Consider the following 14,435-nt stretch of genomic DNA (forward strand, 5'->3'; position numbering starts at 1 on the left):
TTTCTTTCTTTCTTTCTTTCTTTCTTTCTTTCTTTCTTTCTCTTTCTCTTTCTCTCTTTCCTTTCTCTCTTTCCCTCTTTCTCTCTCTCTCTCTTTCTCTCTCTCTTTCTCTTTTCTTTTCTTTTCTTTCTTCTTCCTTTTTTTTTTTTGAGACACAGTCTCACTCTGTTGCCCAGGCTGGAGTGCAGTGGAGTGATCTTGGCTTACTGCAACCTCTGCCTCCCGGGTTCAAGCAATTCTCCTGCCTTAGCCTCTCAAATAGCTGGGATTACAGATGTACACCACCACGCCTGGCTAATTTTTGTATTTTTAGTCGAGACAGGGTTTCGTCACGTTGGCCAGGCTGGTCTTGAACTCCTGGCCCCAGGTGATCTGCCTGCCTCGGCCTTCCAAAGTGCTGGGATTACAAACTCGAGCCACTGTGCCTGACCTGTTATCAATTTCTTTATTCCTTTTTCTTAATTTTTTTTAACATTTTAATGTATTATTATTATTATTATTGAGATGGAGTCTCCCTCTGTCGCCCAGGCTGGAGTGCAGTGGCATAATCTCAGCTTAGTGGAACCTTCGCCTCCCAGGTTCAAGTGATTCTCCTGCCTTAGCTTCCTGAGTAGCTGGATTTATAGGCGCCTGCCACCACACCTGGCTAATTTTTGTATTTTTAGTAGAGATGGGATTTCACCATGTTGGCCAGGCTGGTCTCAAACTCCTGACCTCAAGTGATCCATCCTCCTTGGCCTCCCAAAGTGCTGGGATTACAGGCCTGGGCCGCTGCACCTAGCCCTTAAGTTTTTAGTTTTTGGTTTTTTTTTGAGACAGGGTCTTGCTGTGTTGCCCAGGTTGGAGTACAGAGGCATGATAATGGTGCACTGCAGCCTAGACCTGCTGGGCTTAAAAGATCCTCCCACCGTAGCCTCCTGAGTAGCTGGGACTATAGGCACATACCACCACCCCTAACTTTTTAAAAACATTTTCTGTAGAGATGAGGCCTCAATGTGTTGCTCAAGCTAGTTCTGAACCCTGGAGCTCAAGTGATCCTCCCACCTCAGCCCCCCAAAGTGTTAGGATTACAGGCGTGAGCCACTGGGCCTGGCTTTCTTTTTTCTTTAAACCATAGATTAGGAATGGCTTTTTTGTATGTTACCTATTCAGTAAGTGATTAAAAAGAAAAGTTACAGTCTTAAGATAATCTGCAAACAGTTTGAACTACTACTGAAGGGGGAATTAATGAATTTTGTAAGTATAATGGTTGAAAAATGTATTCTTTTTCTTGAAGGTAGAATGTAATATAGCACCCCCGCTCTAGCAGGAGGCCAGGTTAAGAGAGAATATTAACTGCTTATCCCTCCTCTGTGCCCAGAGAGGCTTATCTGTGTTCCATCGTTTTACATTCCTTGAGGCACAGTAATTTCTTGCTTCCCTCCCTAGCTCGACTGTAAAGTCACAAGGTTGATAAGCAATTGCTACAAAAGTATGTATTCCCAAGGATGTAAGACATGGTGTAACAAATGTAAAAGACTAATTGACTGCCTTTGTTCTTGCTTCTGCAAGTATGCTTCCTGCAGCACGAAACTCCCGCCACAAACTGCTTGAAAGGTAATGATCCCCTTGTTCAGGGATCAGACTTTCTGGACCCTAGTCCGACTGAGCCAGTGATCACCTTAATAATTAAACACTCTCCTGAACTGAGCTCAGTCTCTCCCATCTCTGATTTGTCCCACAACACTACCTAAATGAAAGATTTATATAGAAGCATGAATGTGACTGGGTGCAGTGGCTCACGCCTGTAACCCTAATACTTTGGGAGGCCGAGGCAGGTGGGTCACCTGAGGTCAGGAGTTCGAGACCAGCCTGGCCAACATGGCAATATCCCGTCTCTACTAAAAATACAAAAATTAGCCGGGTGTGGTGGCAGACGCCTATAATCCCAGCTACTCAGGAGGCTGAGACAGGAGAATCACTTGGACCTGGCTTGGGCGTGCAGGTTGCTGTGAGCCAAAATCACGCCACTTCACTCCAGCCTGGGCAAAAGAGTAAAACTCTGACTCAAAAAAAAAAAAAAAGCACGAATGCTAAAAGTTATTTTGGAGAACCAGTATCTAGCATGGTTGGGAAATTCACTGGAGTGGTGTGCTTTCAGGTATTAAGGGAAATACTTAGTGATTTTTTTCATTCCCCTGAAGTTTGGTCTGGGTGTCCAGTTTATTGCTGAACAAAGCATAGCAATTACTTGAAGGCAAAGGATGCATTTTAAAACAACAATACAAAACAGCTTTATTAAGATATAATTCTTGGCTTGGCACAGTGCCTTGAGCCGATATTCCTAGCACTTTGGGAGGCCGAGGCTGGAGGATCTCTTGAGCCCAGCAGTTTGAGACCAGCCTGGGCAACATGGTGAGATCCCATCTCTACAAAAAATAAAAAGCATTTAGCTGGGCGTGATAGTACATGCCTGTGGTCCCAGCTATTCTGCAGACTGAGGTGGAAGAATTGCTTGAGCCTGGGAGATGGAGGCTGCAGTGAATCATGATCACACCACTACACTCCTGCCTGGGTGACAGATCAAGACCCTGTCTCAGAAAAACAAAAAAAAAGATACAATTCTTATACTACAGAGTTCATCCCTTTAAAGTGTAGAATTCTGTGGTTTTTAGTTTATTCAGAGTTACACAAACATCACCACTATCTAATATGAGAAGGTTTTCATCACTGCAGAAAGAAACCTTCCTTATACCCATTAGCGGTCAGATCCCAACCCCTGCTCTGCTCAGATCCTGGCAACTACTAATCTATTATTTGTTTCTATAGATTTGCCTATTCTGGACATTTCATATAAATAGAATCATATAATATGTTGCCTTTTATGACTGTCTTTTTAAATTTAGCATAATGTTTTCAAGATTTATCCCTGTTGTAGTGTGAATCAGTACTTCTCTCCTTTTTATGACTGACTGATATCCCTTTGTGTGGCGATACAACATTTATCTATTAACTGCTGATGGACATTTGGATTGTTTCCAGTGTTTGGCTATTCTAAATAATGCTGCCGTGAACATTTGTGTACAAATTTTTGTGTGTTTTCATTTCTCTCAAGTATTTACCTAGGGTTGGAATTACCAGATCATATATGAAAACTCTATGATTAACATTTTGAAGAATGGCCAAACCATTTTTCACAGTAGCTGCACCATTTTACAGTCCCACTGGCAATGTATGAGGGTTCCAGTTTCTCTGCTTCCTTATTAACATTTGTTATTTTCTTCTTTTAGAAAAATTTTATCCATCCTAGTGACTGTGAAGTGGTATCTCATTGTGGTTTTGATTTGCATTTCCCTAATGATGAATGATGTTGAGCATCTTTTCATGTGCATATTGGCCATTTCTGTATCTTCTTTGGAGAAACATTTATTCAGTCTCTTACCCCTTTTTTGTTTGTTTGTTTGTTTTTAATAATTAAAACTTTTTTTTTTTTTTTTCCTGAGACAGAGTCTCACTCTGTCACCCAGGCTGGAGTGCAGTAGTGCCATCTCAGCTGACTGCAACCTCCGCCTCCTAGGTTCAAGCAATTCTTCTGCCTCAGCCTCCTGAGTAGCTAGGATTACAGGCATGCAACCACACCTGGCTGATTTTTCTTTTTTTTTTTTTTTTGAGACGGAGTCTCGCTCTGTTGCCCAGGCGGGAGTGCAGTGGCTGGATCTCAACTCACTGCAAGCTCCGCCTCCTGGGTTCACGCCATTCTCCTGCCTCAGCCTCCCGAGTAGCTGGGACTACAGGCGCCCGCCACGTCGCCCGGCTAGCTTTTTGTATTTTTTAGTAGAGATGGGGTTTCACTGTGTTAGCCAGGATGGTCTCGATCTCCTGACCTCGTGATCCGCCCGTCTTGGCCTCCCAAAGTGCTGGGATTACAGGCTTGAGCCACTGCGCCCGGCCTTGATTTTTCTATTTTTAGTAGAGACAGGGTTTCACCATGTTGGCCAGGCTGGTCTTGAACTCCTGACCTCATGATCCGCCTGCCTCAGCCTCCCAAAGTGTTGGGATTACAGGCGTGAGCCACCACACCCAGCCAAAAAAATTTTTTTAAAGACAAGGTCTTGCTGTGTTGCCCATGCTGGTCTCACTCCTGAACTCAAGCAATCCTCCTGCCTGTGCCTCCCAAAGTGCTGGGATTACAAGCATAAGCCACCACACCTGGCCTCTTGACCATTTCTTAATTGGGTTATTTGTCTTTTTATTGTCAAAACTGAATTTTATATAAATGCATTGAAAATTTTAATTGTGGTAAAATACACATAACATAAAATTTACCATCTTAACCATTTTAAGTGTACCATTTAGTAGTGTTAAGTACATTTACATTGTTATGCAATCAATCTTCAGAACACTTTTCATCTTGCAAAACTAACACTCTATACTCATTCAATAACAATTTCCCAGTTTTCCCATTCTTTCTTTACCTCAGCCCCTGGCAACCACCATTCTATTTTCTGTTTCTATGAATTTGGCTCCTCTAGGTACGTCATATAAGTGGAATCATAAAGTGTTTGTCTTTTTGTGACTTTTTTATTTCACTTAGCATATGTCATAGCTTATGTCAGAATTTTCTCCCAAAATGGATGCATTTTTAATGACTTATATTTTCTGAGTAATCTGTGACTCTTAATAAGGAAAACTTATGTATCTATGTGTATATATAGTTACATGGAACATCTATATGAATGTTTATATATAGGCACATACAGACAGTAAGCATACAGTGCAAGATGTAAGTAGGGTAAAATATTTTTAATTGTATTATGTGAACAAGCAGTTGTGATCTTGAATCATTTATTGCATAAATCTTAGCAGTATTGTAAGAGAAGCAGAAAGTAAGAATGCAAAGAGAAATGACGTCTACATCTAATGAACCTTAAAATCACAAGCTTGGAAGTAACTATAATCCTGGAATATTTTCCAAACCCATAAAGAAAAATGTGATGTGTGCAGTGGTGAAGAGATTAAAAGCAACCTGTTAAAATTGTATCCTGGTAGCAGTGAGCACACCTGGCATCCAGGTTTGGGATCCTAAATACCACTGCTTACTAAAAGAGTCGAGTACCCCTTGGAGTAGTGACTGACATCTGTCAAGTGAGGAAGTACTCAAAAGCTGAGGAGGTAATGTCAGAAGGATATAGGAGCAGATTTGAAGAGGCTCCCAAAGGCCAAATTGGAGAGGATTTGAGAATCAACAAGAATAATGATGGTAACAGATTATAGCACAGTGAATTGAAAAAGAAAAATTTATGAGTCTGTGGAGACTTAGAAAAAAAACAAAAAGAGCAAGACAGGGAAAAAAGTGAAAAAAAATTTTTTTTTTCCAGAAAAACAGAAGAATGTTAATTAATAAATGTAGAAGGAATAATGAAATTTTAAAAATCAGTATTTTGGCTGGGTGCAGTGGCTCATGCCTGTAATCTCAGCACTTCAGGAGGCCCAGCAGGCAGATCCCTTGAGCCCAGGAGTTCAAAAACACCCTGGGCAACAAAGCAAGACCCTGACTCTACAAAAATAAAAATAAAGATCACTATTTTGTAATCATCAATGTAATGAATTAGGCAAAGATTATTAATGAATCTAAAACCATTAGGAGGAAGATTGTTGAAGAACAAAAATACTCACGTAGTCTCAAATTAGTACTCTACATATTATTATTATTTTTCAAGTCAGAGTCTTGCTCTGTTACCCAGGCTGGATGCAGTGGTAAGATCTTGGCTCACTGCAACCTCTGCTTTCTGGGTGCAACCTCCGCCTTCTGGGTTCAAGCAATTCTTCTGCCTTAGCCTCCCAAATAGCTGGGATTACAGGCATGCACCACCATGCATGGATCATTTCTGTATTTTTAGTAGAGACGGGGTTTCACCATGTTAGCCAGACTGGTCTCGAACTCCTGACCTCATGATCCACCCACCTCAGCCTCCCAAAGTGCTGGGATTAGAGGCGTAAGCCACCACACCCAGCCCACATATTATCAGTTATAAAGAGAAAAATATGCCTTGAAAGTAGAGTGATCTGTTGGTGACCACATCTACTGAGTGGTTGAGGTTGACATGTCCAGTGGTGAGGTGGTCCAATATTATATACTTCCTAATGTGATGCTCTGGGGAAGTTGCATAGCAAGACCTGTGTGTGTTCTTACTAGAAGTCTTTGATCTGAATCTAACCCTGAGGAAATAGACACATCTAGAATGTGGTGCATTATGTGTGTGGACAACTGGACAGGACTCTTTTTTTTTTTTTCCCTGAGATAAGGTCTTGCTTTGTTGCCTAGGCTAGAGTGCAAAAGATCATAACTCACTATAACCTCAAACTCTTCAGCTCCAGTGATCTTCCCGCCTCTGCCTCCCAAGGAGCTAGGACTATAGGCATGTGCCATGACCCACACGCAGATAATTTTTAACTTTTTTATAGACATACGGTCTCAACTATGTTGTCCAGGCTGATTTCAAACTCCTGGCCTCAAGTTATCCTTCCACTTTGGCCCTTCAAAGCACTCGGATTATAGGTATAAGTCACCATGCCTTGCCAGAACTCCTTAAATGAGTCAGTGTCTGAAGAACAGAGCAAAGTGGAGGAAGATAATTGGGGGAACATTCTAGATTGGCAAATGTAATGCATGAACCTTGAATATATTGGGGAAGAAAACAGCCATTTAACACATATTTGTGTGTTACCCCTAAAAGGGTTCTGTGGAACATTAAGAACCTTCTGGTTTGAAAGTTTGAAATGTCTTGGATTATGTGAGGCTGTATCTATTAAAGGCCTTCTCTTGGCCGGGTGCGGTGGCTCAGGCCTGTAATCCCAGCACTTTGGGAGGCCGAGGCGGGTGGATCACAAGGTTGGGAGATCGAGACCACGGTGAAACCCTGTCTCTACTAAAAATACAAAAAATTAGCCGGGCGCGGTGGCGGGTGCCTGTAGTCCCAGCTACTCAGGAGGCTGAGGCAGGAGAATGGCGTGAACCCAGGAGGCGGAGCTTGCAGTGAGCCGAGATTGCGCCACTGCACTCCAGCCTGGGGAACAGAGCGAGACTCCGTCTCAAGAAAAAAAAAAAAAAAGGCCTTCTCTCTATATATTAGTTGGGGGAAAAGATAGCTTTAACTTTTTAAAAATTCTTTAAGCTCCCAAGTGCTTGGAAACCTTAGCTTTAAATAAAACATACCTTTTTATTATGGAAAATTATGGAAGAGTTCCAGTACAATGTATACAAATAAAATAGTGTAATGAACCTATAAATCACCCAGCTTTAATAATGACCAACAATTTACTAATCTTGTTTTATCTAACTTTCTCTCTCTCTCTCTTTTTTTTTTTTTTTTTTTTGAGGCAGAGTCATGCTCTGTGGCCCAGGCTGGATGCAGTAGCACAATCTCAGCTCACTGCAGCCTTCGCCTGCTGGGCTCAAACCCTCCTCTCACCTTGGCCTCTCAAGTAGCTGGGACTACAGGTGTGCACCACCACATCCACCTCATTTTTGTAGTTTTGTAGAGATGGGGTATTGCTGTGTTGCCCAGGCTGGTCTTGAACTCTTGAACTCAAGCAATCTGCCCACCTCGGCCTCCCAAAGACTGGGATTACAGGCTGTGAACCGCTGCTCCCGGTGTAACTCTCTCTTTTGCTGAAGTATTTTAAAGCAAATCCCAAACATACAGAATATTATTTTATCCCTGGATACTTTATTATAAATCTCAATGACTTTATAAATAAACTACACTGCCATTATCATACCTAACAATGTTCCTTAATATCTTATGTCTAGTCCATGTTCAAACTTTGCCAGGTGCTTAAGAATTTTCATAGTTAATTTGCTTAAATCAGTATCCACACAGAGTCTATACGTTGCATCTTTTTGGTCTTGTTTCAGTTTTTTAAAGTCTCTTTTAATATTTAAAGAAAGACCCCTTTTTTTAAATGCTATTTGTTTATTGACAAAACTATTTTTGTCAATTCTGTATTTGTTATATAGAATTTCTCATATTCTGAATTTGGTTAATTGTTTCCTGGTGGTGGTTGACTTATTCTTTTTTTTTTTGAGACGGAGTCTCGCTCTGTTGCCCAGGCTGGAATGCAGTGGCCGGATCTCAGCTCACTGCAAGCTCCGCCTCCCGGGTTTACGCCATTCTCCTGCCTCAGCCTCCCGAGTAGCTGGGACTATGGGCGCCCGCCACCACACCTGGCTAGTTTTTTGTATTTTTTAGTAGAGACGGGCTTTCACTGTATTAGCCAGGATGGTCTCGATCTCCTGACCTCGTGATCCACCTGTCTCGGCCTCCCAAAGTGCTGGGATTACAGGCTTGAGCCACCACGCCCGGCCTGACTTATTCTTGAAACGTTTTTTTTTTTCCAGGAACACTTCCTAATGGTCTTTCCTGTTGCATCACATCAGGAGATCCATAACGTCTGGTCATCCACTTTTAGTGACTGGAATAAGTAGTTGTCAATTTTTTTTTTTTAATTGTTACACAGTGTAGTTCACACATCTTAAGTGTACAGCTTGGTGAATTTTAACACAGTATGCATGTATAACCACTACCCAGGACATTTTCAGCATCTCAGAAGGTTCTCTTGTGCCCTCCCTTAATTATCCCCCAGCCCCAAGGTAACAAGTGTTTTGGCTTTTATCACCTAGATTCGTTTTGTGGAATAGGGCATTTTCATTCCTTCTCTTTGACATTGGCTATTTTTGTTGATATAATGTTTTTAATTTTTTTTTTTTTTTGAGACAGAATCTCACTCTCACCCAGGCTGGAGTGCAGTGGTACGATCTTGGCTCACTGCAACATCAACCTCCCTGGTTCAAGTGATTCTCCTGCCTCAGCTTTCCAAGTAGCTGGGATTACAGGCGCCTGCCATCATGCCCGGCTAATTTTTTGTAGTTTTAGCTGAGACGGGGTTTCATCGTGTTGGGCAGGCTGGTCTTGAACTCCTGACCTCAGGTGATCTTCCCGCCTCAGCCTCTCCAAGTGCTGGGATTACAGGTGTGAGCCACCGCACCCGGCCCAAATGTTTTTAAATCTTTGACATAATTTCTGACTTACAGAAATATACAAATAGTACAGTTCCTGTATACCTTTGTCCACACAGTCTTACCATTGGTAAAGCAAATCTCACCATTTGCTTTATCATTTATTCTCTCTCCCTTTTATCCCCTCCCTCCTCTGTGTGTGTGTGTGTGTGTGTGTATGTGTGTATGTGTATTATATTTCCTTTTTCCCAAGCTCTTTTAGAGTAAATTACAGGTATAATGTTCTTTACCTTTTTTTTTTTTTTTGAGATGGAGTCTCGCTCTGTCGCCCAGGCTTGGGTGCAGTGGCACGTTCTCAGCTTACTGCAAGCTCCGCCTCCCAGGTTCACACCATTCTCCTGCCTCAGCCTCCCAAGTAGCTGGGACTACAGGCGCCCGCCACCACGCCTGGCTAAGTTTTTGTATTTTTAGTAGAGATGGGGTTTTACTGTGTTAGCCAGGATGGTCTCGATCTCCTGACCTCGTGACCTGCCCTCCTCGGCCTCCCAAAGTGCTGGGATTACAGGTGTGAGCCACCGCACCTGGCCAATGCTCTTTACCTTTAAAAATAAGGACATTCTCTTACATACCCGTAGTACAATTTTTGAAATCTGGAAGTCAGCATTGATATAACACTATTAGCCAATTTACAGACTTTATTCAGATTTCATCAATTGTTCTGATAATGTTCCTTATAGGAAAAAAAAATGGTAGAGTGTGAGTTTTATTTGATTGTCATGTCTTTTTAGTTTTCTTTAAAGAATGACTGAGAAATGGTTCCTTATTCTTTTACGGCCTCGAAAACCTTGAAAATTTTTATGAATATGGGCCACTTATTTTATATAATGTCCCTCAATTTGGGTTTGTTTGATATTTCCTCATAATTCAATATGGGTTATGCATTTTTGCCTGGCATATCCCAGAAATGAAGTATCTTAGCAGAGGCATTTGATGTCAGTGTGTCCCCTCATTGTGATGTTAACTTTGGTCATCTGATTAAGGTAGTGTTGACCAAGTTTTTCCATTGGAAAACTTTTTTCTGAACTCCATTGTAAAATTACTATTTTTCCTTTTTTGATTAATATTTATCTGAGGCAAACCCTTTGAGATTATGTAAATAATCCTGTTTTTCAAATGTTAGTCCACTAGTTTTAGCTTCCATTTATATTTTTACCTGAATCAATCAGTTATTATTGAGATGGCTGCCCAAAGGATGATTTTCATCATTTTTTCTACATGTATTTATTATGTGTATATATATTTGTTGGGAAGTTTCCCCTATTTTTCATTTATATCTGTATAGAATGATGTATTAATTTATCACTGTTGATTAATGGATGTGTATTTTTATCAACCAAGGTCTGGTAGTAAATGTGTTTACTGCTATTGGATCTGATTTTTTTTTTTTTTTTTTTTTTTGAGATGGAGTCTCGCTCTGTTTCCCAGGCTGGAGTGCAGTGGCGCGATCTCGGATCACTGCAATTTCCATCTCCCAGATTTGAGCAATTCTCTGCCTCAGCCTCCCGAGGAGCTGGGATTACAGGCACCCGCCACCGTGCCCAGCTAATTTTCTTGTATTTTTAGTAGAGTCGGGGTTTCCTCATCTTGGCCAGACTGGTCTTAAACTCCCAACTTCATGATCCTCCCACCTCAGCCTCCCCAGGTGCTGGGATGACAGGCCTGGGCCACCATGCCCAGCCTGATCTGATTATTTTTAGTAATGAGAATACTGGCTGGGTGTGGTGGCTCATGCCTGTCACCCCAGCACTTTGGGAGGCCGAGGTGGGCGGATCACCTGAGGTTGAGAGTTCAAGACCAGCCTGACCAACATGGAGAAACCCCGTCTCTACTAAAAATACAAAATTTACCTTTGTATCTTTGTATTTGCTTATATATGCAAAGAATGAATTCCTTCCTTTTTGGGAGGAGTCACAGGAAACTAGTAATACTGGTTATCTTTACAGAGTGAAACCTAGATGGTTGGAAATGGGAGTACGGTGGAGACTTTTCACTTATAAATCTTTTAATGTTTTTACTGAATTAATTAAAAGTTAAAAATTCACACACTGGAGGTCTAAAATTATTGAAACACGTGATCTGAATGTAAGAATTTTAATCAGTTTTCTTAAGTAATACCTGGGCAGATATAAGGATATACGTTTTGGTTATCTTGGTAGATGACAGTAGTAGGAAAATTTGTAGAAAGTTGGCAACTTTCTTTATATGCCATGATATGTGTACTTTAGTCTTAATGAATATTTTGTTTTCTTTTGGCAGCATGCATATGCACTAGAACTTCTATTTGATCAGTTGCATGAAGGAGCTAAAGCTCTTGATGTAGGATCTGGAAGTGGAATCCTTACTGCATGTTTTGCACGTATGGTAAGAGTTTTATTTCTCATTCTGGCCCCAACGGAAGAATATAATATGATTTGGCTGTATTTTTTTTTTCACTGTGGTTTTCATGTTTGTTTCTTTGTTTATTCTATTAGGATAGTGGTTGGAATGAGCATCACTTAGGATTTTGTTGTTGTTGCAAGTGACAGAACATGCAACCCAAACTGGCAGAGCTAAAAGGGAGTTTATTTAGTTTATATAACAGGAAAGTCTGGGGGTATATACAATCTTTTGTGTGGCTGGATTTAGAAGAGCAGATGTTGTTATTGACAGTAGGTATCTCTCAGTTTCTTGGTTTGGCTTTACTTTCCTCCACATGTTGGTGTCATTATCTGGTAAGCTCTACCCTTGTAACCACAAGATGGTGGCCATTAGCTCCCAAACTACCTTCTTCCAAGTTCTCATTTGGCAGAAAAGAATAGAATGAGCCTGGTTTTCTTTTCTTTTTTTTTTTTCTTCTTAAAAACAGGTTTTATTGCATTTGGTCCACAGTTGGTATTTCACCTTATCTCATGGTGCAGGGACCCTGGGTAGGGGAATCTGTGTAGTACTTGGTGGGGAATGTGGCCGGGGGAGACAGGGCAGTATAGATGGTCAGGCCCAGAACGGTTTGAGAAGGAGGGCTGGGGGCTCCTGAAAACCTACTGAGGGGCCAGGCGCAGTGGCTCATGCCTATAATCCCAGCACTTTGGGAGGCCTAGGCAGGTGGATCACATGAGGCCAGGAGTTCGAGACCAGCCTGGCCAACGTGGTGAAACCCCATCTCTACTAAAAATACAAAAATTAGCCAGGTGTGGTGGAGCACCTGCAGTCCCAGTTACTCAGGAGGATGAGGCAGGAGAATCCCTTCAACCCAGGAGGTGGAGGTGCAGTAAGCCTCGATTGTGCCACTACACTCCAGCCTGGGCAACAACAACAAAAACCTACTGAGGTACAGTGTGGGGGGTGGGGTTAGCATGGAGAGGGGGTCAGGCTTAGCCCCAATAACTCAGAATTCTACTTCCTTGTTTGGGCCTCAGTTTTCCCACCGGGCCCTGCAACATGTCTGAGAGTCCCAGGGAAATCCAGCCACTCAGGAGCCTGAGATATTTAGCATCATAGCCGGGCCCCCTCTCCCAGGGGACTCATCTCCCAGCACCCTCTCCACTGTCCCTGCTGAGAATGAGCCTGGTTTCTAACCATTCCTACAGGTTTACCAGGATGAAGATAGAACTTTTGCATTAGAAAAAGTACTCTTAGAAAAATAATGCCTTGTTGTTATACTTCTGCCTTTTCTCACCAGAGCCTTACCTGGTCAATGGCTATCCAGAATGTTAACTGGGGACCTACTAATGTATGTTGGAGTAAAGGTTGATCTTTGCTTAGATCATCAAATCAGTGTGATTTGAGAAATATCGTGCCTGGAGGCCAGATTGGAAGATTCTGATCTAGTTAAATTGGGAGTTGTGGATCCACCTTGGACTAGAATCCATGTAACTTGCTATAAATGTATAATCAGCAGACCTATTAGAATGTAAGCTCCAGGGAGTTGGGCATTTTCTCTGCTCTTTGTTTTCATTGATGGTATCCTAAACATCTAAAACAATGCCTGGCACATAATAAGGACTCATATTTTCTCAGATGTTTTGCTCATTTTGTAGAGGTTAAGTCCTTATTAATGGGTATCAGTGATTTTTTTTTTTTAAGGTTACAAATACCATTTAATAAATGACTCATTCTCTATACTTGACATGTTTATAGTTTTAGAGGATGTATTCATTTTAAAAACTCATTTGGTTCCTGAGTTATTTTTCATAAAATGGCATTAATGTTTTTCACACATTTACCATGTGTGAAAGTGCTTCATGTTTTAAACACTAGTGCCTGTGTTCTAAGTGCTACCCCATTTTTATGATGGGGTATATGCCTTTTTCTTCCCCATTTTGTACTGAGGAACCTGATCCATAGAAGGAATGATTGGCCGGGTGTGGTGGCTCACACCTGTAATCCCAGCACTTTGGGAGGCCGAGGCAGGTGGATCACCTGAGGTCCAGAGTTCGAGACCAGCCTGGCCAACATGGTGAAACCCCGTCTCCACTAAAAATACAAAAATTAGCCAGGTGTGGTGGCACATGCCTGTAATCCCAGCTATTTGGGAGGCTAAGGCAGGAGAATTGCTTGAGCCCGGGAGACAGAGCTTGCAGTGAGCTGAGATCGTGCCACTGTACTCCAGCCTGGCCGACAAAGCAAGACTTTATCTCAAAGGAAAAAAAAAGGAGAAGGAATGGTTAACTTGCCAAGGTATGTATGTATGCAAGTGATGACACTTAGACAAGAACCCAGATAGTCTGACTTCAAAGGCTTTGTAAGGGTTACTTTTTAAAATTTTTATATTTTTTCTTAAAACATTTATACTTAATATTTTAATTTACAAATAAATAAATATGCAAAGAAGGGATTTTTGTTGTTGTTGCTTTTTGTTTTTTGTTTTCTGAGACAGGGTCTCAGTCTATCATCTAGGCTGGAGTGCAGTGGCACGATCTCAGCTCACTGCAGCCTCTGCCTCCCAGGTTCAAGTGATCCTTGCACCATGTCAGCCTCCTGAGTAGGTGGGACCACAGGCACATGACACCACACCTGGCTAGTTTTTGTATTCTTTTGTAGAGACGGGGTTTTGCCATGTTGCAGGCTGGTCTTGAACTCCTGGGCTCAAGTAGTCTACCTGCCTCTGCCTCCCAAAGTGCTGGGAATATAGGTGTGAGCTACTGTATATATTTTCTTGTTTTCTACTAATAGCAGTAGAATCAAGTGTAGAAATTTCTTCCCATCAGGCGGGAGGCAGGGTGTGTGGTGGCTCACTCCTGTAATCCCAGCACTTTGGGAGGCCGAGGCAGGCGGATCACGAGGTCAGGAATTTGAGACCAGGCTGACCAACATGGTGAAACTCTGTCTCTACTAAAAATACAAAAAAAATTAGCCAGGCATGATGGTGCACACCTGTAATCCCAGCTACTCAGGAGGC

The 14,435-nt window shown here is 41.9% G+C and overlaps 1 protein-coding gene across 2 annotated transcripts in view; it reads left to right on the forward strand.

Annotated features, from left to right (window-relative positions):
* Positions 1-14,435, forward strand: part of PCMT1 (protein-L-isoaspartate (D-aspartate) O-methyltransferase) — a 60,619-nt gene that overhangs the window by 26,812 nt on the left and 19,372 nt on the right. For both annotated transcript variants that reach the window (XM_023188415.1, XM_023188414.1), the window contains exon 4: positions 11,315-11,419. In XM_023188415.1, coding sequence (XP_023044183.1) covers positions 11,315-11,419 — 105 coding nt within the window. The remainder of the gene's footprint in view (positions 1-11,314; positions 11,420-14,435) is intronic.

This window comes from Piliocolobus tephrosceles, chromosome 5, assembly GCF_002776525.5.
Source record: "Piliocolobus tephrosceles isolate RC106 chromosome 5, ASM277652v3, whole genome shotgun sequence".
NCBI classification, from domain to species: domain Eukaryota; kingdom Metazoa; phylum Chordata; class Mammalia; order Primates; family Cercopithecidae; genus Piliocolobus; species Piliocolobus tephrosceles.